Source organism: Pongo abelii, chromosome 6 (assembly GCF_028885655.2).
Source record: "Pongo abelii isolate AG06213 chromosome 6, NHGRI_mPonAbe1-v2.0_pri, whole genome shotgun sequence".
NCBI lineage: Eukaryota > Metazoa > Chordata > Mammalia > Primates > Hominidae > Pongo > Pongo abelii.
This window is the reverse complement of record NC_071991.2, coordinates 136,008,414-136,033,457: the sequence shown is the minus strand read 5'-3', so window position 1 is coordinate 136,033,457 and position 25,044 is coordinate 136,008,414. Positions and strand designations below refer to the sequence as shown.

Below are 25,044 nucleotides of genomic sequence, written 5' to 3'. Positions count from 1 at the left end.
TTGCGGTGCCCCCAAACAATGAAAATAATTGTTTTTGTGGAAGACACATAGAAAATCATGGGTCACAGACTACCATAACAGATGCAAAAATAATGATAAAGTTTGAAATATTGTGAGAATTACTAAAATGTGACAGATATGAAGTGAGCACGTGCTATGGAAAAATGGCACTAATAGACTTGCTCAAGGCAGGATGGCAACAAACCTTCAATTTGTTAAAAAAAAAATTGCAATATTTGCAAAGTGCACTAAAGCAAAGCACGATTAAAAGGAGGTGTGCCTGTGCATGTTTATTTTTGGCTGGTTGATTGTTCTTCGGTTGATACACTGTCTATTATTTTGTACCAACCAAAGAGGCCTGGGAATGCTTGAAGCCATAGGTCCAATTCCAAGGTTTTCTGAGCCCGGGATGATCATCATCCAACAGCATTTAGAACACAGTCACCAAATAGTCCAAAGACCAGTTTCACTGGAATGACAGAAGCCTAGGAATGCATCCAGGATAAACTTTCTTCCCCACCGAGCCTTCAGTGGTAGGTCCCAGCTGCTACCCCTTTAGGCTGTCCTACCTCCCTTCCAAGGATCCTGGTGGTTGCAAGTCCAGAATTGGCTCATACCTGAGGGAATGTGCCAAAATTGCCTCCTTTAGGTGCTCCCAATCCCTCCTCAGGCCCCTGCTGGCCATTGATTAGAGGTTTCGAATCCAGAAGACAGGTCAGTCTAGGTGCCCTGTCCCATCTACACTTAACCAAAAGCCCTGATTTTTCAGAGGAACGAGGAAAAAGATGACCCTTCCCACTGAAGCCTTATACACTTGGCAATAAATAAAGCAGTAGGAAAATACTTTCAAATTTATTTTTTGTTAATAAACATAGGTGACAATTTTTTTTTGTTGTTGAGACAAAGTCTCTCTCTGTCACCCAGGCTGGAGTGCAGTGGCGTGATCTTGGCTCACTGCAACCTCTGCCTCCTTGGTTCAAGTGATTCTCCTGCCTCCAGAGTGGCTAGAACTATAGGCATGCGCTGCCATGCCTGGCTAATGTTTTATAGTTTTAGTAGAGATGGGATTTCACCATGTTGACCAGGCTGGTCTCTAACTCCTGACCTCAAGTGATCCACTTACCTTGGCCTCCCAAAGTGCTGGGATTACAGGTGTGAGCCACCATGCCCGGCCTGACAAAAATTTTTTAAAAGAATCTAACAAGTACTGAATAGTGATTCTTTTCAATCCCTGCAGCTCTCTTCTAATCTTTGTCAAGATGGAGGCACAGGCCGGATGCGGTGGCTCACGCCTATAATCCCAACACTTTGGGAAGCTGAGGCAGGCAGATCGCTTGAGCCCAGGAATTCGAGACCAGCCTGAGCAACATGGTGAAACTCCATCTCTGCAAAAATAAAAATAAAAAAATTGGCTGGGTGTAGTGGCGTGTGCCTGTAGTCCTAGCTACTCAGGAGGCTGAGGTGGATCACTTAAGCTCGGGAGACCAGGGGACCGAGGCTGCAGTGAGCCATTTATTGTGCCACTATACACGAGTCTGGGCAATAGCGTGAGACTCTGTCTCAAAAAAAACAGACAAAAACTGGAGGCGCACACTTCTAATACTTAGTGCTTGAGTCTTACACATGGTGTTATTGACTGAGCATGGTCCTACTCAAGCCCTCTTATGGACATTTTCTCTTCCACCTGCGCCTGTTACTTTGCCATGCTTTCTGGTTATGTCTCTCTCTTGCTAGTCTTATTTTCCATGTCTCCTGGGTCATCTAATATGCTCCAATACTGGGCCAGGTGCAGTGGCTCATGCCTGTAATGCCAGCACTTTGGGAGGCTGAGGCAGGTGGATCACTTGAGGTCAGGAGATGGAGACGAGCCTGGTCAACATGGTGAAACTCTGTCTCTTAGACTAAAAATACAAAAATTAGCCAGGCGTGGTACATGCACCTGTAATCTCAGCTACTCAGGAGGCTGAGGCAGGAGAATTGCTTGAACCTGGGAGGCAGAGACTGCAGTAAGCTGAGATCACGCCACTGCACTCCACCCTGGGCAGCAGAGTGAGACTCAAAATATATATATGACGAAATATATATATTCCAATATTTTACCCCTAAGCCCTCAATTTTTTTTTTTTTTTTTTTAGAGACAGCTTATCTCTCTGTTACCCAGGCTGGAGTACATTGGTGTGATCACAGCTCCCTGCAGCCTCGAACTCCTGGGCTCAAGTGATTCCTTCCACCTCAGCCTCCTAAGTAGCTGGGACTACAGGTGCATGTCATGGTGCCTAGTGAATTTTTGAATTTTTTTTTGTGGAGATGGAGTCTTGCTTTGTTGCCCAGGCTAGTCTCAAACTCGTGGCTTCAAGTGATTCCCCTACCTCAGCCTTCTGAAGTGTTGGGATAACAGGCATGAGCCACTGCACTGGCCCCAAAATCTTTCTCTACAACCTAGAGCACCTCCTTAACCTTCAGACCTAGGCAGCCAGTGACCTGATAGTTACTTGAATGTCTTACAGGCTCCTCAATACAGATACTCAGAACTAATCTCTTCTTCCCCTTAAGCCTCTTATTTCTGTTTCCAATCTCAGTTAATAGCAAACACTTTCCCCTCAGTGATCTTGGAACACAAACTCAGGAGCCATCCGGGACCCTCCCTGTCCCTCATCCCCAATCACAAGCCCTACTAACACACCCTCTATTATTAGACCTTCAGTCCAAACGTCCATCAGTGAACTGTGTCACCTTTATCTCCAAAATGTGTTAATCCATCCATTAAAAAATTTTTGTACAATTTGTTGAAAATGTGTCAATTAAAGGTAAGAATTTTGCTGGATCGGTGGCTCATGCCTGTAATCTCAGCACTTTGGGAGGCTGAGGCGGGCGGATCACGAGGTCAGGCGTTTGAGACCAGCCTGACCAACACGGTGAAACACTGTCTCTACTAAAAATACAAAAATTAGATGGGTGTGGTGGTGCGCGCCTATAATGCCAGCTACTCAGGAGGCTGAGGCAGGAGAATTGCTTGAACCCAGGAGGCAGAGGTTGCAGTGAGCTGAGATTGTGCCACTGCCCTCCAGTCTGGGCGACAGAGCGAGACTCCGTCTCAAAAAAAAAAAAAAAAAAAAAACAACAAAAAACCTTTTTTTTCACCATTCACTACTAAAATCCCATTCAATGCTATATCACTGACCTGGTCTACTGCAGTAGCCTTGTTCCTGGCTTGCTTATTCATTGCCTCTTTAGCAATATTGTCTCTGATGACTCAAGTCCCACTCTATCACACTTTTCTATTTTCCTTACAGCCCTTACTGCTTTCTGAAATAGTCTTGTTTTTGTTGGTAACAGAGTTCTTTAGTGATGAAATAGTCACCCCGGGCTAGGCTCAGTGGCTCACACCTGTAATCCCAGCATTTTGGGAGGCTAAGGTGGGTGGATCATTTGAGGTCAGGAAATTGAGACCAGCCTGGCCAACATGGTGAAATCCTGTCTCTACTAAAAATACAAAAAAAATGAGCTGGGCATGGTGGCGCATGCCTATAATCCCAGCTACTCGGGAGGCTGAGGCATGAGAATCACTTGAACCCAGGAGGCAGAGGGTTCAGTGAGCCGAGATTGCATCACTGCACTTCAGCCTGGGTGAGAGAGTGGGCCCTATCTCAAAACAAAACAAAATGGCAAAATGCTGTGCACTTCAGCCTGGGTGAGAGAGTGGGCCCTATCTCAAAACAAAACAAAATGGCAAAATGCTGGACAAAGTGGTTCCCAAAAGAAGATATGTAAAGCACATGGGACAGAAGGAATTTTAATCTTTTTTAAAATATATTTTTTTCCTTTTTTTTTCATTGTCATAATTCCTCAAAGAACTTTAATCCTGGACTTCTCTCTTCCTAGGTGTTCTGGCTTGCGGGCTCCCTGCTCATCATTGGCCTGGCCTCTGTGATCATCCCCACCATCGGGTGGCGCTGGCTCATTCGCGTCGCCTCCATCCCGGGCATCATCCTCATTGTGGCCTTCAAGGTGGGGAAGCGCTCGTGGCTCCTTCCTGTCCCCTCCTCCTGCCGGTCCAGTGGCCTTCATGCCCCACAAACATCTTTTTTTTCCCCCCTCGAGATAGAGTCTCTCTTTGTTGTCCAGGCTGCAGTGCAGAGGTGCAATCTCGGCTCACTGCAGCCTCCGCCTCCCAGGTTCAGGTGATTCTCCTGCCTCAGCCTCCCGAGTAGCTGGGATTATAGACATGTGCCACCACACCCGGCTAATTTTTATATTTTTAGCAGAGAAGGGGTTTCATCATGTTGGCCAGGCTGATCTTGAACTCTTGGCCTCAGGTGATCCACCCACCTTGACCTCCCAAAGTGCTGGGATTACAGGCATAAGCCACCGCGCCCAGCCATCTTTCTCATATCCTATTACCTTTATTGGGGAGTCTGTCTCAACCAGCGGGCAGCCCTCACCTCCCTTAGCCTGCCTCATTGCCCCTCTTCCTAGAAGTTTTCTCTGACGGCTCCATCCTGTTTTTGCTGACTCCACTCTATCCTTCAGCACCCACCTGTTGGATGCTGTTGACATACTCCCGGGCCACCACAGGCCTGCTGGTTGGCGTGTCCTCCTCCTGTCCCACTCATCTGTAAGTTGTTCAACTGTAGAATCATCATCTTCCTTAATTTGCAGTACAATTCTACTCATTCAAAGACAAGATTGACCACTCGGCAGAACCGGGGTTTTATTTTGGTGTCACCTACCCTACGGAATCAAAGAATGTCAGAATTCAGAAAGGTCCTTGATGGCCATTCATTCTAAACCTTGACTCAATACAGGCATGCCCTGTAGAAGCAGGTCTCTGCCAGAATGCTGCTAGCTGCAGGCATGTGACTACTTTTTTTTTTTTTTTTGAAACGGAGTCTTACTCTATTGCCCAGGCTGGAGTGCAATGGCACAATCTCGGCTCCCTGCAACCTCCACCTCCCGTGTTCAAGTGATTCTCCTGCCTCAGCCTCCCGAGTATCTGGGGTTACAGGCATGCACCACCACGCCCAGCTAACTTTTATATTTTAGTAGAGATGGGGTTTCACCACGTTGGCCAGGCTGGTCTTGAACTCCTGACCTAGTGATCCACCTGTCTCAGCCTCCCAAAGGGCTGGGATTACAGGTGTGAGCCACCACACCTGGCCAGGCATGTGACTACTTTATAGATTTCAACAGTATACCCCATCTCCAGGCACCCCTAGTTGTTAAAGTCTTTCCTATGTTGAGCAGAATTTTCTCCCTATAAATTTACCTGCAGGTCCTAGTCTGTCTCTCAGGAAAACCATAGAGCTATCTTCTTGCCATGTCATCTTTTTTTCATTTTTCTTTTATGAGATGGCGTTTCACTCTTGTTGCCCAGGCTGGAGTGCAATGGTGCGATCTCGGCTCTCCGCAACCTCTGCCTCCCGGGTTCAAGCGATTCTCCTGCCTCAGCCTCCAGAGTAGCTGGGACTACAGGCGCCAGGTGTATGCCACCACACCCAACTAATTTTTGTATTTTTAGTGGAGACGGGGTTTCACCATGTTGGCCGGGCTGGTCTCAACCTCCTGACCTTGTGATCCGCCCACCTCGGCCTCCCAAAGTGCTGGGATTGCAGGTGTGAACCACCGCGCCCGGCCATCATCCTCTTAAATATGTATGAATCTATGCCCCACTAAGCCTTTCCTTCTCTAAGTAATGTCATTACCTTCAAGTCTTCCTCATGACAGCTGAGGCTGTCCCAGAGCCATGTCCATTTTCTTCTGGACAAGCCCAGTTGGCCAGTGCCTTCTATGCAGTGCACTTTTGCTGAGAATCACACCCAGGCCCCCAGGTGCTCGGGGACCAGTTAGCTTAGTAAGCCACTTGCTTCCTGTGGGCAGATTGTCTGCCTCTGTTGGTGTAGTCTAAGACTTTCTGCTGGTCAGACGTGGTGGCTCATGTCTGTAATCCCAGCACTTTGGAAAACCAAGGCAGGAAGATCAGTTGAGCCCGGGAGTTCAAGACCAGCCCGGGCAACATGGCAGAACCCCATCTCTACTAAAAATAAAAATTTTAGCCGGGTGTTGTGGTCTGTGCCTGTGGTCCCAGCTCCTCAGGAGGCTGAGATGGGAGGGTTGCTTGGGCCTGGTTGGTCAAGGCTGCAGTCAGCTATGATTGCACCACTGCCTTCTAGACTGGGCAACAGAGCAAGACTCTGTCTCTCAAACAAAAAACCAACAAAAAGGGCTTCCTTTTGACCAGAACTGCCATCTTCCAGTAAGTCACCAAAACGACCTACACAAAGGGAAAGAGGAGAGGTCACCAGACCTCTGGAGTTGTTCCTTTGGCCACATACCTATGAATCTGTAAGAAGGTGATATTGTAGACATCAAGGGGATGAGCGCTGTTCAAAAGGAATGCCCCCAGGTGTTACTGTGGCAGAACTGGAGGAGTCTATGATGCTACCCAGTGTGCTGTTGGCATTGTTGTAAACAAACAAGTTATGGGCCAGATTCTTGTCAAGGGAATTGATGTGCATATTGAGTACACTAAGAACTCTAGGAGCCGAGATAGCTTCCTGAAACTCAGGCAGAAAATGATCAGAAAAACAAGCCGGCCGGGCGCGGTAGCTCACGCCTGTAATCCCAGCACTTTGGGAGGCTGAGGTGGGTGGATCACTAGGTCAGGAGTTCGAGACCAGCCTGACCAACATGGTGAAACCCCATCTCTACTAAAAATACAAAAATTAGCCAGGCGTGGTGGTGCGTGCCTGTAATCCCAGCTACTCAGGGGGCTGAGGCAGGAGAATCGCTTGAACCCGGGAGGTGGAGGTTGCAGTGAGCTGAGATTACACCACTGCACCCAGCCGGGGTGACAGAGCAAGACTCCATTTCAAAAAACAAAACAAAACAAAAAAACAAGAAAGCCAAAGGGAAGTATACCTGGGTTTGGCTGAAGCACCAGCCCTGCTCCACCCAGAGAGGCAAATTTGTGAGAACCATGGTGGGGAACCTGAGCTGCTGGAAACTTCTCCCTAAGAATTCCTGGCATATTAAGTGCAAAAAATAAAAAGACCTCTGGACTGTTTTAAAGGGATTGTGGAGGTGTTGAAGGAGGCGACTTCTGACTGTGGAAGAGATTATGTGCTGGGAAGCTGGCATATTGCTGTGGAGGCTGGGCATGAGGCAAGAGGAAAAAGGCTGGAAAATCAAGTGTCAGAATAACCAAGAGGGGGACCAAAACTGCCCTCTGGCCATGGGAATGTGGGGCCAGGTGCTGCAGTGGAGGTGCTTTTCTGAGGAAGAGCCAACAGCCTTGATTGCGTGAGGCATGAGAGACGGGAGGTGGTCAGAGTTGATTCTCCAGCTTCAGTGGAAGCCCGTACTGTTTTCTGCGTGCGATGTTCAAAATATTCAGCATTCAGTGAGTTGAAGGCCTTGACAATCAGAACTGACTCCTCCACCGTGTGGGTGCTAGAGCCCCCTGTTCCTGTCACCCTTTGGTGGTTGCATGGTGGGGAGGTCCTGGAGTTCCTGGGGAGGGGGTGGAGAGGGGGGCGCCTGCGGCAGTGGCTATTTAACAATTGAAAGTGAGAATTTCATTATGTCAACAACTAGGTTGGGCCCTATTGGTGCAAAACTGAGTATCAGTCTGCCCTCATCCTAGAAGGGACTATGATAAGGAGAACATGACCTTTTTTGTTCCAAATCAACTTTGAATCCAACAGAATACCTGCTACATTGCATGCCTTTAAGCTGGTTACATACTTTTCCTATCTTGGGAAACTAGGACTGTAGTGTATACAGCAATAATAGCTGTACCCCTGGGTTCTATAGCAGTGGCCACTCTGATGTTCTTTGTAATCTCTACCCAGTTTATTCCTGAATCTGCCCGGTTCAATGTCTCCACTGGGAACACTCAGGCTGCCCTAGCCACTTTGGAGCGCATTGCCAAGATGAACCGCTCCGTCATGCCGGAGGGGAAGCTGGGGGAGCCCGTCCTGGTGAGTGCTGACCTCCGAGGTCTTCTCCCATCACCAGTGGCCACTGGGAAATCCCCTCAGTTGTGGAAGGCTGGATTGGGGGGGACCCTTGCTCTCTAGTCCTGTCCTAGATGCAGGGCGATGGCCAGGAAGGATGTGAGGCTACGTTCATTTTCCCTGTGAGCCATGGGACCCTAGTGAGTTACCTTTGTTTGTTTTTCTTATCAATAAAATGGGAATAATAACACCCACCTTGCAGAGCTAATCACATGATTTGGCATCATTTTCAATAGATGGGAGATTGTTTTGTTTTTTGTACTGGCCTTGTTTTATTTTGTTATGAAGGTTATAAACCTCATTACAGGACTTTTTTTCATATCTCTGAAATCGTTTCTATAAGGTAGGTGTTAACTTCCTTGAACATTTGGTGAAATTTACCTCTAGAATAGTTTGACCTGATATCTATTTTGAGTGGTTGGAGGATAGCAAGACATCGTTGAGCAGAGTTCCTTTTTTTTTTTTTTGATGGAGTCTTGCTCTGTCACCAGGCTGAAGTGCAGTGGCACGATCTCAGCTCACTGCAACCTCCACCTCCCGGGTTCAAGTGATTCTCCTGTGTCAGCCTCCTGAGTAGCTGGGACTATAGGCGCCCGCTGCTACACCCAGCTATTTTTGTGTTTTTAGTAGAGACAGGGTTTCACCATGTTGGCCAAGATGGTCTTGATCTCTTGACCTCATGATCCACCCGCCTTGGCCTCCCATAGTGCTGGGATTACAGGCGTGTCTAAATTGTGGTAAAATATACATAACATACAATTTATTATCTTAACAGTTTTTAAATGTACAGTTCAGTGTATTAAGTACATTTGTATTGTTATGAAACCATAACCACCATCCATTTCCAGAACTCTTCATCTTAACAAAGCTGAAATTCTATACTCATTAAACAAAAACTTTGTTCCCCCTCCCCCACCCTCTAAAAACCACTATCCTATTGTTTGTCTCTATAAAATTGACTATTCTAGATCCCTCACACGTAGAATCATACAGTGTTTGTCTTTTTGTGACTGGTTCATTTCATTTCGCATCATGTCCTTAAGGTTCATCCATACAGCATAGGTCGGAATTTTCTTCCTTGTTAAGGCTGAATAATATTTCATTGTATGGATAGGCCATGTTTTGCTTATGTGTTTGTTGATGAACACTTCTACTGTTCAGCTATTGACTGATGCTACTATGAACACGGGTGACCAGATAGCTCTTCAAGGCCTCACTTTCTTTTTTTTCTTTTTTTTTTTTTTTTGAGATGGAGTCTCACTCTTGCCCGGGCTGGAGTGCAGTGGCGTGATCTTGACTCACTGCAACCTCCAACTCCCTGGTTCAAGCAATTCTCCTGCCTCAGCCTTCCAAGTAGCTGGGACTACAGGTGCCTGCCACCACGCCCAGCTAATTTTTGTATTTTTAGTAGAGACGGGGTTTCACCATGTTGACCAGGATGGTCGTGATCTCCTGACCTCGTGATCCGCCCTTCTCAGCCTCCCAAAGTGCTGGGATTACAGGCGTGAGCCACTGCACCTGGCCAAGGCCTCACTTTCAATTCTTCTGGATATATACCCAGATGTGGAATTGCTGGATCCTGTGATAATTCTATGTTTAATTTTTTTGAGGAATCACCATACTGTATTCTACAGCAGCTGAACCATTTTACATTCCCACCAACAGTGCACAAGGGATCCAGTTTCACTACATCCTGGGCAGAGGAGTTTTTTAAAAACTACGATTCAATTTATTTAAAGGTTACAGTCTACTTTTGTTTATACTTTTGATTGAGTCAATTTTGGTTATATATATTATTTTTAAAAATTTTCTTTTTTTTTGAGATAAGAGTCTCGCTCTATCGTCCAGGCTGGAGTATAGTAGCATGATCTCAGCTTACTGCAACCTCTGCCTCCTGGGTTCAAGTGATCCTCCTGCCTCAGCCTCCTGAGTAGCTAGGACTATCAGTACAAGCCACCAACACCCGGCTAATTTTTTGTGTTTTTTGTAGAGACAGTGTTTCCACCATGTTGCCCAGGCTGATCTTGAACTCCCGAGCTCAAGAGATCTGCCCAACTCAGGCTCCCAAAGTGCTAGGATTACAGGTGTGAGCCACCACGCCCAGCCTTCGTTATATATATTTTAAAGAAAATTATTTAATTTATCTAGATTTTCAAATTTATTGATATAATGTTTTCAGTGTTCTGAATTTTAAAAATCTGTGCAATAATGTGCCCTTTTTATTTTTAATACTGTTTATTTGTGCTTTCTCTCTCTTTTCTTGGTTCAGCTTACTAGAAGTTTGTCTATTTCATTAGACTTCAAACAGCAGGCTTTTGGGGGGTCCATTCTCTTTATTGATTTTTTTTTTTTGGCTGATTTCCACTTTATTTTCTTTGACTTTTTTTGTTCTAGCTTGTTGAGTTCAACACTTAGATGATCATTTATTTTCAGTGTTTTTTATTTTTAATAAACAATTAGCTACATTCATGTCTCAAAAGTAATTGTATTTCTATTTCTCAACATTCATTTTTTAAACCACTGAGTTATCTGTTAGCTATGTTATTATAATGTAATTGTATTTTGGTTAAGAGGATGTTGTTATTTGGAATTTATTGAAACTTTCTATTTGTCCTCTATATAGGGAATTCTTGTTAATATTACAAGAGTGTTTAAAAAGAATCTGTGTTCTCATTGAGTATATATGTGTATGTGTGTGTATACATACACATACATATATACTCATTGACTGTATATACCCATTGACTATATATACATACACACTCATTGACTATATATATGTATATATGTGTATATATGTATATATGTATATATATGTGTGTGTATATATATATATTTGATACTTCTAGATTTTTGCCTCTTGAGTTAACAGTTTTTCAAAAAGACAATGACTTTCTCCATTTCTCCTTATAGGCCTAATAGGGTATATTTCATAAATTTTGAGGTTATCTTTTTTTTTTTCAGGTGGAGTTTCGCTCTTATCATCCAGGCTGGAGTGTAGTGGCATGATCTTGGCTCACTGCAACCTCTGCCTCCTGGGTTCAAGCGATTCTCCAGTCTCAGCTTCCTGAGGAGCTGGGATTACAGGCGCCTGCCACCATGCCTGGCTAATATTTGTGTTTTTAGTAGAGATGGGGTTTCGCCATGTTGGTCAGGCTGGTCTCAAACTCCTGACCTCAGGTGATCCGCCCTCCTCGGCCTCCCAAAGTGCTGGGATTACAGGCATGAGGCCCCGAGCCCAGCTGAGGCTGTCTTTTCATTGCATTCTAGCATATGATTGATATTTTGTCCATGCTTTAGTCTTATTACTTGAAGTATTTCTTTATCCTTATATGGCTTTGGACCTTACATTTTTTTTGTTGTAGTTGTCTAAACTGAATTTAACTTTTTAAAAAATAATTTCAACTTTTATTTAGTTATTTTTTGTGATGAGGTTTCACTCTGTCACCCCGGTTGGAGTGCAGTAGTGCTGTCATAGCTCACTGTAGCCTTGACTTTCCAGGCTCAATCCTCCTACCTCAGCCTCCAGAATAGCTAGGACCACAGGTGTGCACCACCATACCCGGCTAATTTTTAAATTTCTTGTAAACATGGGGTCTTGCTTTGTTGCTCAGGCCAGTCTTGAACTCCTGGGGTCAAGCAGTCCTCCCTCCTTGGCCTCCCAAAGTTATGGGATTACAGGTGTGAACCACTGTACCCAGCTGACTCTTATTTTAGATTCAGGGGGTATGTGTGCACGTTCATTACATGGTGTTACATGGGTCTATTGCATGATGCTGGGGTATGATTGATCCTGTCATCCAGGCAGCGAGCATATTACCCAATAGTTAGTTTTTCAGCCCTTGCCCTTTCCCTCCCCACTCTAGTAGTCTGCAGTGTCTATTACTGTCCTCTTTATGTCCATGAGTACCCAATGTTGAGCTCCCACTTAAAAGTGAGAACATATGGTATTTGGCTTTCTGTTCCTGCATTAATTTTCTTAGGATAATGGACTCCAGCTGCATGCATGTTGTTGTAAAGGACATGATTTCATTCTTTTTTGTGGCTGCCTTAATCTGTTTAAAAATTTTTTAAAAAGCTGGGTGCAGTGGCTCACGCCTGTAATCCCAGCACTTTGAGAGACTGAGGTGGGTGGTTACCTGAGGTCGGGAGTTTCACCTGAGATCGGGAGTTTCAGACCAGCCTGACCAACATGGAGAAACCCTGATTCTAGTAAAAATACAAAATTAGCCGGGCATAGTGGTGCATGCCTGTAATCCCAGCTACTTGGGAGGCTGAGGCAGTAGAAATGCTTGAACCTGGGAGGCAGAGATTGCGGTGAGCCGAGATGGCACCATTGCACTCCAGTTGGGGCAACAAGAGTGAAACTCCATCTCAAAACATAAATAAATATAAAAAAAAAAGTTTTTAAAAAAATCATTGTCTTTGAGAATGAAGGGCCTTAAATTCTATTTTCTCTCATGTTAACATATTGAAAGTAGCTTTGGTTAGTATTTTCCATGTGCATCTTTTTTCAGCTCTTTATTTTTAATCTTTCTATACTGCTTTGCTTTAAATGTATTTCTTGAGTCCGGGTGTGAGATAGCTCAGGCCCGTAATGCCAGCACTTTGGGAGGCTGAGATGAGAAGATCACTTGAGGCCAAGATTTTGAGACCAGCCTGGGCATCAAAACAAGACCCCTCTTTACCACCCCCCACCCCCCCCCCAAAAAAAAAAGCCAGGCATAGTGGCACACACCTGTAGTCCCAACTAACTATTTCAGAGGTTGAGGCAGGAGGTTTGCTTGAGTCCAGGAGGTTGAGGCCACAGTGAGCTATGGAGGCTTGAGCCTAGGATGTCAAGGCTGCAGTGAGCTATGATCACGTTGCTGTACTGGACCCTGTATTTTAGTAGCCCGGACAACAGGGCAAGACCCTGTCTCAAAAAAAGTATCGATTGTAAAGCTATAGGTGATTTTTTCCCCCTTCCTTTTCCTTTCCTTTCCGTTCTTTTCTTTTCTTTTTTTTTTTTTTGAGACAGTCTCCCTCTGTCACCCAGGCTGGAGTGCAGAGGCACAGTCTCTGCTCACTGCAACCTCCACCTCCCAGGTTCAAGCGATTCTCCTGCCTCAGCCTCCCAAGTAGCTGGGATTACAGGCACCTGCCACCACGCCCAAATAACTTTTGTTTTTTTAATAGAGACAGGGTTTCACAATGTTGGCCAGGCTGGTCTTGAACTCCTGACCTCACGTTGTCCACCCACCTCAGCCTCCCAAAGTGCTGGGATTACAGGCATGAGCCACTGTGCCCAGCCGATATTCTTTTAATAATGAGTTGGACCCACTTACTTCTCCTGGCATATGTGGGCTTCTGTCATTTATTTTTATTTATTTATATATTTTTTGAGACAGAATCTTGCTCTGTTGCCCAGGCTGGAGTGCAGTGATGGGATCTCAGCTCACTGCAACCTTCGCCTCCCGGGTTCAAGCAATTCTCCTGCCTCAGCCTCCCAAGTAGCTGGGACTACAGGCATGTGCCACCATGCCCAGTTAATTTTTGTATTTTTTTAGTAGAGGTGGGCTTTTGCCATTTTGGCCAGGCTAGTCTTGAACTCCTGACCTCAGGTGATCCACCTGCCTCAGCCTCCCAAAGTGTTGGGATTACAGGCATGAACCACTGTGCCTGGCCTGTTATTTATTTTGTATTTCTTCTTATTTGTGTGCACAGTTTCAGGAAGATATTTTGTTTCTTCTGAATCATGTCTTTCCTTGTCTCCTTGACTAACTTCTATTAGATTGAGTTTGCCTTTCCCTCCCCTGTACTTCCTTTTATTGACTTGGAATTAATGTACTTTCTTTTATTCTAGAGGTAGCCCTTAACTATTGAAAACACACATTTACAATATTTAATACTATTTGCTACCTTTATCTGGTAAAACTGGTTTTTTCTTTCTCCTCTCTCATTTATATGGCTTTGGATCTTAAATTCTTTTTTTTCTTTGAACTTAAGTTTATTTTGTTTTTTTATAATTTCAACTTTTATTTTAGCTATTTTTTGTGATGGAGTCTCACCCTGTCACCCAGCGGCAGTGCAGTGGTTCAATCATAGTTCACTGCAATCTTGACCTCACAAGCTAGACAATACACGGACACTAAATATGATCTTGCCAATTATTTTCTTCCAAATCTTGTTTGCCCAGGATTTCGGTTACACTTTGTTCATAAGTTTTTCTAAATTGTCATTATTTTGGAGCCAGTATTTATTTAGATTTATTAACATTTTTATTGACTTTTGCAGTTTTTATTACTAGTGAGTTTTTTGCGTCTCCTTTCTATTGTGTTAATTCAGTTTTATTCTTTTTTTTTTTTTTGAGGTGGAGTCTCACTCTGCTGCCCAGGCTAGAGTACAGTGGCGCCATCTCGGCACACTGAAAACTCCCCTTCCTGGGTCCAAGCGATTCTCCTGCTTTAGCCCCTCAAGTAGCTGGGATTACAGGCACAGGCCACCACACCCTCCTAATTTTTATATTTTAGTAGAGATGGGGTTTCACCATGTTGGCCAGGCTGGTCTCGAACTCCTGACCTCAAGTGATCCACCTGCATTGACCTCGCAAAGTACTGGGATTACAGGTGTGAGCCACAACACCCGGCCAATTTGTTTTATTTTTTATTTATTTTATTTTTTATTTTTTGAGATGGAGGCTCGCTCTCTTGGCCAGGCTGGAGTGCAGTGGCACGATCTCAGCTCACTGCAACCTCTGCCTCCTGGGTTCAAGCGATTCTCCTGCCTCAGCCTTCTGAGTAGCTGGGATTACAGGTGCCCGCCACCATGCCTGGCTAGTTTTTGTATTTTTAGCAGAGATGGTGTTTCACCATGTTGGCCAGGTTGGTCTCAAACTCCTGACCTCAAGTGATCTGCCTGCCTCGGCCTCCCAAAGTGCTGGAATTACAGGCATGAGCCACTACGTCTGGCGGATTTGGTTTTATTCTTAATATTTAAATGTTAGAACTCTGTGGGTTTAATTGGGTATAAGAAACATGGTACAGATTTAGCTTTGTTATATCCACATGACTAACCAGTTTCTCTGGGGCATGTGTGTGTGTGTGTATATGTGTGTGTGTGTGTGTGTGTGTATATATATATGATGAGATGATATATATATATATGATGAGATGATATATATATATATATGATGAGATATATATATATATGAATGAGATGGAGTCTCGCTCTGTCACCCAGGCTGGCGTGCAGTAGAGCGATCTTGGCTCTCTGCAACCTCTGCCTCCTGAGTTCAAGTGTTTTTCATGCTTCAGCCTCCTGAGTAGCTGGGATTACAGGCTTGTACCACCACACCTAACTAATTTTTGTATTTTTAGTACAGATGGGGTTTCACCATGTTGGGCAGGCTGGTCTCAAATTCCTGGCCTCAAGTGATACACCCACCTCAACTTCCCAAAGTGCTGAGATTACAGGTGTCTACCACCACACCCAGCCCATGATGTATATATTTTGAATAATCCATTCATTATATATTTTAATCTATTTTTGAATAATCTGTTCTAATGATAGATTTGTAGATTCAAGTATATATGGGGATTTACTACATGATAAAGAGAACGTTTCAAGTTGTCAAGAAAAGGATAGACATGTCCGTTACTGGTATGATATGACACTGTTTTAATTATAGTATTTTATAATATACTTTTCATTTCTGATAGGGTAAATTCCCCTGGTCAAACATCTTTTTCAGAATTTTCCAAGCTATATTTTCAGGCTTATTTTACTAGAAAAATTTTGGAGCCACTTTATTAAGATCTACTCCCACCTTCTCCTCAAAATAAATAAATTAGTTAATTAAAATAAAATCCACCGGGTGCGGTGGCTCACATCGGTAATCCCAGTACTTTGGGAGGCCGAGGCGGGTGGGTCACCTGAGGCCAAGAGTTCGAGACCAGCCTGGCCAACATGATGAAACTCTGTCTTTACTAAAAATACAAAAACTAGCCAGGCTTGGTGGCAGACACCTGTAATCCCAGCTACTTGGGAGGCCGAGGCACGAGAATCACTTGAACCCGGGAGGCGGAGGTTGCAGTGAGCTGAGATCACACCACTTTACTCCAGCCTGGGCAACATAATGAAACTCTGTCTCAAAAAAAAAAAAAAAAAAATCCTATGAGAGTTTGAGATTTTATTGACATTATAGGCTAATAATGTAGAGAGAATCAGTATCTTTATAATACTGAGTATTCTTGCCCTGCTTTAAGTGTATTTCCCCATTTATTTCTTTTTATTTTTCTCAGCAACATTTTATAACTAATGTCAGTACTGCACATTTCTCATAAAAATGTATTCCTATCCACTTTGTTTTAAAAATTATTTTATAAACAGAATTTTAAAAATTATTATTTTTCGGCCGGGCCCAGTGGCTCACGCCTGTAATCCCAGCACTTTGGGAGGCTGAGGCAGGTGAATCACTGGGTCAGGAGTTCAAGACCAGCCTGACCAACATGGTGAAACCTCATCTCTACTAAAAATAGAAAAAATTAGCTGGGTTTAGTGGTGCGCGCCTGTAGTCCCAGATACTCCCAGCTACTTGGGAGGCTGAGGCAGGAGAATCACTTGCATCTGGGAGGAGGAGGTTGCAGTAAGCTGAGATCACACCACTGCACTCCAGCCCTGGTGACTGAGTGAGACTGTTTAAGAAAAAAAAAAATAGTTTTCTATCAGATTCATCACTTTTATTTTCTGTGTTGTGTGGCTTACTTACTTTTGTGGTTGTTCTCTGAAGTATTTTTATAGCTTTAAAACCCTCTTAACAGCAATTACCAATTTCTTGATTGCTAAATGGCACCCATTTTGATAGGATTCCTTGTGAATTGGTTGAAGAAGCCATTTCCCTGGAGAACAGCAAGAAGCATCTTTAACATGCGATCAGGCACATTTGGGCATGTGTGTGACCTAAACTAACTACAAGAGTTCACCATCTCCACGTGTTCATCCCTGGCTCCGGCCTACATTCCAGCTCCTTACCTTTCTCTCTCCACAGGACATTTATTCTTGGAGTTGACAAGCATATAAATCTCATATTTATCAAGTTTAAAACAAAACTCCTGGCTGGGTGTGGTGGTTCACACCTGTAATCCCGTTTCTTTGGGAGGCTGGGGCAGGAGGGTTGCTTGAAGCCAGGAGTTCGAGACCAGCCTGGGCAATATAGTGAGACCCCCCCCCACCCCCATCTCTATTTAAAAAAAAAAAAAAAAGTAAAGCAGAACTCCTCATTTTCCTCCTCCAACCAGCTTTGTTTCCCCCTTTTGAGTCTTTTTATTGTGGCAAAATATACACAACAAAAAATTTACCATATTAACTTTTTTTTTTTTTTTTTTTTTTTTTTGAGACAGTTTTGCTCTTGTCGCCCAGGCTGGAGTGCAATGGTGCAATCTTGGCTCACTGCAACCACTGCTTCCTGGGTTCAAGCGATTCTCCTGCCTCAGCCTCCCAAGTAGCTGGGATTACAGGCATGTGCCACCACGCCCAGCTAATTTTGTGTTTTTAGTAGAGATGGGGTTTCTCCATGTTGGTCAGGCTGGTCTCGAACTCCCGACCTCAGGTGATCCATCTGCCTTGGCCTCCCAAAGTGCTGGGATTACAGGCATGAGCCACTGCGCCCGGCCCATATTAACCTTTTAAAATTTCTGAGACAGGATCTTGCTCTGTCACCCAGACTACAGTGCAGTGGTGCGATCTTGGCTCACTGCGGCCTTGACCGCCTGGGCTCAAGCAATCCTCCTGCCTAAGCTCCTGAGTAGCTAGAACTACAGGTGTATGCCACCATGCCTGGCTATTTTTGTACAGTTTTTTGAGGAGACAGGGTTTTGACATGTTGTCCAGGCTGGTCTTGAACTCCTGGGCTTAAGCAATCCTCCTCAGCCTCCAAAGTAGTTGGAATTGAAGGCGTGTGCCACCATGCCTGGCTAATTTTTTCATTTTTATTTACTTGATTTTTTAAAAGACGGGGTCTCGTTCTGTCATCCAAGCTGGAGTGCAGTGGTGTGACCTTGGCCCACTGCAGCCTCAACCTGCTGAGCTGAAGTGATCCTCCTGCCTCTGCCTCCTGAATAGCTGGGACTATAGGTGCACACCACCACCCCCGGCTAATTTTTTTTTTTTTTTTCTTATTTTGTAGTGACAGGGTCTCACTGGCCCAGGCTGGTCTTAAATTTCTGGCCCCAAGTGATCCTCCCACCTTGGCCTCCAAAAGTGCTGGGATTACAGGCATGAGCCACCATGCCTGGCCTTAATTTTCTTATTTTTTCATAGAGATGAGGTCTTGCTATGTTGCTCAGGCTGGTCTCAAATCCTGGCCTCAAGCAGTCCTCTCATCTCTGCCTCCCAAAGTGCTGAGAGAATAGGTGTGAGCCACTGCACCAGACCCTCAGTGCAGATTTTGATAGGTTGAGGAAGGACAGGATCCAAGGATACTAGACATCTGGCAGAATGAGATGGTGTCACCGCCGAGGCAGGGAATGAATGCATAACAGGGAGACCAGGAGGTACAGAGAAAAGCTGCTGGTACACAAACTTGCTAGGGCTGGCAGGACCATGGGAAAGCTCTTCTGCCCTCAACTCATGCTCTGTGTCTGAGATGGGTCCATACCAGCAGTGCTACCCATGACCTGAATCCTTGCATTCTCGGGATCCTGTAGCCGCCACGGGACAAGTGATGTCTGAGTGTCCTACACGCAGGCAAGAGGTGGGCTTCCCTGGGTGTTCCTGACTGGTTGCCGAGGACATCACTGATGACAAAAGTCTTGAATCCCACTACCATCTGGCCTGCATTGTAAGTGTGAGGTGGCGTGTGCTCCATAGTAATGCAAATATCGTGAGCATTCAGTGTGCCAAACCTTCCCCATATTCATCACTGTATTTTGGTAAGGTGTTCTCACTTTCTTCTTTGGAGTGTTGCCGCCATTATTATATGTATCTCAAAACCTATTATAACTGGAGCAGTGTGTCTGTTCGTTTTGCATTGCTATAAAGGAATACCTGAGACTGGGTGACTATTAAAAGAGGTTTATTTGGCTCATGGTTCTGCAGACTGTACAATCACGGCACCAGCATCTGCATGGCTTCTGGTGAGGCCTCAGGAAGCCTCTACACATGACAGAAAGTGAACAGGGAGCAGGCATGTTACATGGTGAGAGAAGGAGCAAGAGAGGTGCGAGGCTCTTTTAAACCAGCTGTTGCATAAACTGGTAGAGTGAGAACTCACTCGTTACTGCAGGGAGGGCACCAAGCCCTTCATGAGGGATCCGCCCCCATGACCCAAACATCTCCCATAAGGCTCCACCCCCGACACTGGGGATCACATTTCAACATGAGACTTGGAGGGGACAAATATCCAAACTATATTAAACAAGAAACCCAAACTTTCTTCCAAAGGATTCAGAATGATTCCATTATTCTAGTTTATTTTTTAAACATTGGAAATACACTCTCATGGGTTTGGAGTTCAGAAAGCTACTATAACAGCGTCAGCTCACTTCTTCCTTCCTACTGAGATACTGACAATCACATCCTACCAAGCAAAGCAGGGTGGGAGGATGAACTAGTTGCTAGGCAACTATGATTAAAAGAAGAAAGCTATTATGGTTTATAGAGACTAGAACATAATCTTTAGGTGTCTGTAAAATTCTGATTGTCAATAGTGTAAACAATAAAAACAGTTGCAAAAAGAAAAAGTCTTAGCAGAGATAATTAACTCAAAACCATGGATAGCTGTAAGATTATAAGATAGCTGAGTACAACCGTTCTTGGCATGTGCTTTGTGAATTGAATGCAGTAGTTGCAACTCCAGGACTGAGGAGCACTGAGGTCAGAAATAAGTTATTTCTCCTCTTTCCTCCTCCTTTTTCCTCCCTCCCCCATCCTCCCTCCACAACCCCCTATCTCCCATCTTCCCTGCACATTCTCCATCCTCCCTTTCCACCCCTAGCTCCTCTGTCTGGCCTCCTCCCTCCACATCCTACTTCCTCTGCTTTTCCTTTCCTACCTCACCTCTCCCTCCACCTTCTCCATCCCCCATTCTTCACCTTCCCTCTTCATCCTTCTGTCCCCACTTCCTCCTCCTCCCCACTTTTCTTCTCAAGCCTTCAGCTTGTGGCCTCCATCCATCACGCCCATTAAGTGATCTTCTTCACAGTCGTCTGTTTGTTTGTTTGTTTTTTGAGATGGAGTCTTGCTCTTGTCACCCAGGCTGGAGTGCAGTGGCGTGATCCCGGTTCACTGCAACCTCCACTTCCCAGGTTCAAGTGATTCTCCTGCCTCAGCCTCCCGAGCAGCTGGGATTACAGGTGCATGCCATCACACCTGGCTAAATTTCTTGTATTTTTAGTATAGACGGGATTTTACCATGTTGGCCAGGCTAGTCTCAAACCCCTGACCTCAGGTGATCTGCCTGCCTCGGCCTCCCAAAGTGCTGGGATCACAGGCATGAACCACCGTGTCCAGCCCTCCACAGTCATCTCTTGAGCAAGGCCCAGAGCTACTGGCAGTAGACCCTGCCTTCAGTCGGGTTACAGTCTTACAATCTGGTTAATGAAATGAGCATCACATATGAAGGAATAAAAAATAGCCCAGATGCTTAGAACCAGGTGGGGTGTAGGGGGGTGTGTGTGTGTGTGTGTGTGTGTGTGTGTGTGTTTTCTGTGTGTGTGTGTGATCAGAGCAGAAGGGACTGAGCCATGGCAGTCTGGGCCACTTTGGGGGGATAAATGGGACATAAATTGAACACTAAAAGGAGAGTGAGCCTGCCGGGCGTGGTGGTGCATGCCTGTAATCTAAGCACTTCATGCCTGTAATCTAAGCTAAGGCGGGTGGATCACTTGAAGTGAGGAGTTTGAGACCAGCCTGGGCAACATGATAAAACCCCGTCTCTACTAAAATTACGAAAATTAGCTGGACGATTTGATGCACACCTGTACTCCCAGCTACTCAGGAAGCCGAAGCACAAGAATCACTTGAACCCGGGAGGCGGAGGTTGCAGTGAGCCAAGATCACGCCACTGCACTCTAGTCTAGGTGACAGAGCGAGACTCCTTCTCAAAAAAAAAAAAAAAGCCTTTGGGGAGGGGAGAGGACACTGCAGGCCCCAGGAGATGTGCACTGAGACCAGATGTGGGAATGTGCCATGGGTCTTGGTCAGATTGAGAAGAATAGTGGAAGGATGGGGGGAGGTGGGGATGGTTAATGTGCACCAGAAAAAATAGAATAAGACTTACTATTTGATAGCAAAACAGTGACTATAGTTAATAACTTAATTGTACATTTTAGAATAACTTAAGGTGTATAATTGGATTGTTTGTAACTTGAAGGATAGATGCTTGAGGGGATGGATACCCCATTTTCCATGATGTGCTTATTTCATGAGGTGTATCAAAACAGATCATGTACCCCATAAATAGACATACCTACTATGTGCCCCACAAAAATTAAAAATTAACTATTGGAGCAAAAGGCCTCTAAGTTCCCTTCAAACTCTAACTTTCTGTGACAACAAAATCTAGAACACCCAGGACCACATTCCCAGTGTCTCTAGAAAGAGCCTGTAATCCCAGGTCTATTTCTGAGAAAAGAGCTGTTGGTTTTCAATGGCATGCCCTTGTCTGAAGCATTCCTAGCTTTACGTAAAAATCCATTTCTGTGCCATCATATAACTCTTCCTTGTTTTTTTTTTTTTTCTTTTTCTTTTTTTGAGATAGAGTTTCACTCTTGTTGCCCAGGCTGCAGTGCAATGGTGTGATCTCGGCTCACCACAACCTCCACCTCCTGGGTTCAAGCAATTCTCCTGCCTCAGCCTCCCGAGTAGCTGGGTTTACAGGCATGCTCCACCATATCTGGCTAATTTTTGTATTTTTAGTAGAGATGGGCTTTCGCCATGTTGGTCAGGCTGGTCTCAAGCTCCCGACCTCAGGTGATCTGCCTGCCTCGGCCTCCCAAAGTGCTGAGATTACAGGCGTGAGCCCCCACCCCCAGCCCATTCTTACTTGTTTTTATCCAAAGGTATTGAATAGGTACTATGGACAAGAGAACTTTTGCTAACTACACCCCTTAGAGACAGAAAAAGAAATTAGGCATTCTCTCCTTTTTCAACTTTATGCCGTTGCTTTCTTAACAAGTCTCATACTTTTTTTAATATAAGAGTTTTTGTTTTAATGTTAATTTTAGAAGAATCTCTCATCAGTTTCACAGTCACTTTTCATGTTACCTCCCACCTTCCCCACCCCCGCGCCAGTGCTGATGAGCAGAGGAAGAGCAAAAGGTTAGGATCCTAAGTTCAATGAGCTTTGGTACTTGTCAACGATAAGAAAAAGCCAAAAGACAGATCTGGCTGAGACAAATGTGTTTAAAACAATTATCTCTGGGTTTGTGTCAGCTGTACTCACAGGAGCTGCGTGCTTATCCCAGGCCACCATGCTCCAATATGATTCTCATCTTCTATGATCGAAAACAGTGGAAACATCTTCGTTCATCCTTCATCTGCTGAGTATATTCTGTCTCCTTTTCATTACCCCAGGAAAAAAGAGGAAGATTTGCAGACCTATTGGATGCTAAATATTTACAGACCACATTACAGATCTGGGTCATATGGTAAGAGTGTAATTATTTCAAAGCTAGTTTTAAATAGAGGCATTGGGAAGAAGCCTATTTAAGTAAATCTATGTGAGTGCCACTGGGGAGAAAAACATAAGACTAACTCCAAGTACTACAAAGACAAGCAGTGCCTTGTCTTTCTACAAACACCACCACTACTAAATAAATGAGTAAATGGATACACAGACAGACAGAGGAAAAATCCCTAATTGTCTTCAACCAGTTCTTAAATTTTTCTTATGAGCATATGAGCTCACTTCCTAACTTTTGCAGCCTGGTCTTTTTCTCACCACATGACAGAAACTGGTCCTTTGAAGTCACCAATCATCAAGTCCAATGGCATAGACTCTTGTGGTACCCTCTGTGATTCATTTCTCTGCAGCATGAACTTGAGTAAGCAAAGATTTTCTAAACAGGACTAAAACATGCTAACTATAAAGGAAAAGATTGATGAGTTTTAATACATTAAGTTAGGAACTTAGGAACTGTGTCAAGATATCATGAAGAAGGCCGGGTACTGTGGCTCACGCCTGTAATCCCAGCACTTTGAGCACTTTGGGAGGCCGAGACAGGCGGATCACCTGAGGTCAGGAGTTCGAGACCAGCCTGGCCAACATGGTGAAACCCTGTTTCCACTAAAAATACAAAAAAATTAGCTGGGCATGGTGGTGGGTGCCTGTAATCCCAGCTACTTGGGAGGCTGAGGCAGGAGAATTGCTTGAACCCAGGAGGTGGAGGTTGCAGTGAGCCGAGATTGCACCACTGCACTCAAGCCTGGGTGACAGAATGAAACTCTGTCTCAAAAAAAAGAAAAAAAAAAAATCATGAACAGCCTGAAAGGTAAGCCATCCGTGGGGAGAAGAAATTTGCCATGTATATTTCCAGCAAATTATTTATATATATATATATATATATAATTTGCTGGAAATATACATGGCAAATTTATATATACATGGCAAATATATATATATGTAATTATATATATATACATACATACACACACATACATACACATATATATAAAACATGCTATATATTAGACATATCATTTTTTCAACAGGAAAAAATTGACAACCCAGTTTTTTAAGTTTTTAAAAATTTTTGAAGTTTTAAAATTTATTTTATTTTGCACTTGTAGAGATGGGTTTTGCTTTGTTGCCCAGGCTGTTCTCAAACTCCTGGCCTCAAGCAATCTTCCTGCCTTAGCCTCCCAAAGTGCTGGGATGACAGGCATGAGCCACCATGCTTGGCCAACAGCCCAATTTAGAAATAGGCAAGAGACTTGAACAGGCACTTCACCAAAAATGTATACCAGATAAACACATCAAAACATGCTCAACCTTAAAGTCACCAGAGAAATGCAAATTAAAACCCAACAAGATACCATTACAAATCCGCCTGTCCATGAGAATGGCTAAAATGAAAGACTGACAATACCAAGGGTTGAGAAGGAGGCAAAGTAACTGGAATTTTCATACACAGCTGACTGGAGTTCAAATTAGTACAGCCACTTTGAAAAACTGGAGGTATCTATTACAGCTGGAAATATGTGTATACTATGGCCCAGCAATTCCGATCCTAGGTTTACACCCAACAGGCATGTGTACATCTGTATGATGTGTAAGAGACACTTCCACAAATGCTCTGTGTGGCGTCTGAGCCTGGCTTTCTGCTCTCTTTGCTTTCCACATGCTACACGTTCCACTTGGTATCCCCTCCCAACTCATCCTTCAGGTCTGGTGTCAGCGTTTGCTAGTGATGTTCTTTTCTCTCTTCCAGGCTTGGAATCTCTTTTGCCTACTATGGGGTTATCCTGGCCAGTGCTGAGTTGCTGGAGCGGGACTTGGTCTGTGGTTCAAAGTCAGACTCTGAGGTGGTGGTGACTGGGGGGGACTCAGGGGAGAGCCAGAGCCCCTGCTACTGCCACATGTTTGCACCCTCTGACTATCGGACCATGATCATCAGCACCATCGGTGAAATTGCTCGTAAGTGTCCCTCTGTGTGTTGGGTCTCTCTGTCTTGGGTGGTCTATGTGCACTTGAGTCTTAGCTGAGAGAAGTGTGACCCTGTGACACCGCTCCTGCCTAGCAGAACTGAATAAGTCACCAAGTAGTGCTGAAAAATCTCCAGTTTGGATTGGTGTTGGCAAGAGAGGTCTGGAGGAGTAGAGCTTTGAAGTGCTGTATTCTATCAATTGTAAGGTGTTTTTTTCACCCTTACATTTTAACATCTCTGAAATTGGAATGTGGCTTACAATGGCTTGTTAGATAGCAATTGACAGCATTATTTCTATTTTAGTAGACATAAAATGATGGTACTTAAAAATCAATGGCGGAATGTTAAACTGAGCTGATGAAAAAAAAATCAATGGCACCTTGAATTTGATGAAAACATATAAA

The 25,044-nt window shown here is 44.4% G+C and overlaps 1 protein-coding gene across 6 annotated transcripts in view; it reads left to right on the top strand.

Moving 5' to 3' along the window:
* The window catches only part of SVOPL (SVOP like), a 105,153-nt gene that overhangs the window by 47,690 nt on the left and 32,419 nt on the right, over positions 1-25,044 (top strand). For all 6 annotated transcript variants that reach the window (XR_008527599.2, XM_054560667.2, XM_054560666.1 and 3 more), the window contains 4 exons: positions 3,883-4,008; positions 7,851-7,979; positions 22,569-22,642; positions 24,425-24,630. Coding sequence is in view for 5 of the 6 variants with exons in the window: in XM_054560667.2 (XP_054416642.2) it covers positions 3,883-4,008; positions 7,851-7,979; positions 22,569-22,642; positions 24,425-24,630 (535 nt within the window). In the remaining variant the exon portion in view is untranslated. The remainder of the gene's footprint in view (positions 1-3,882; positions 4,009-7,850; positions 7,980-22,568; positions 22,643-24,424; positions 24,631-25,044) is intronic.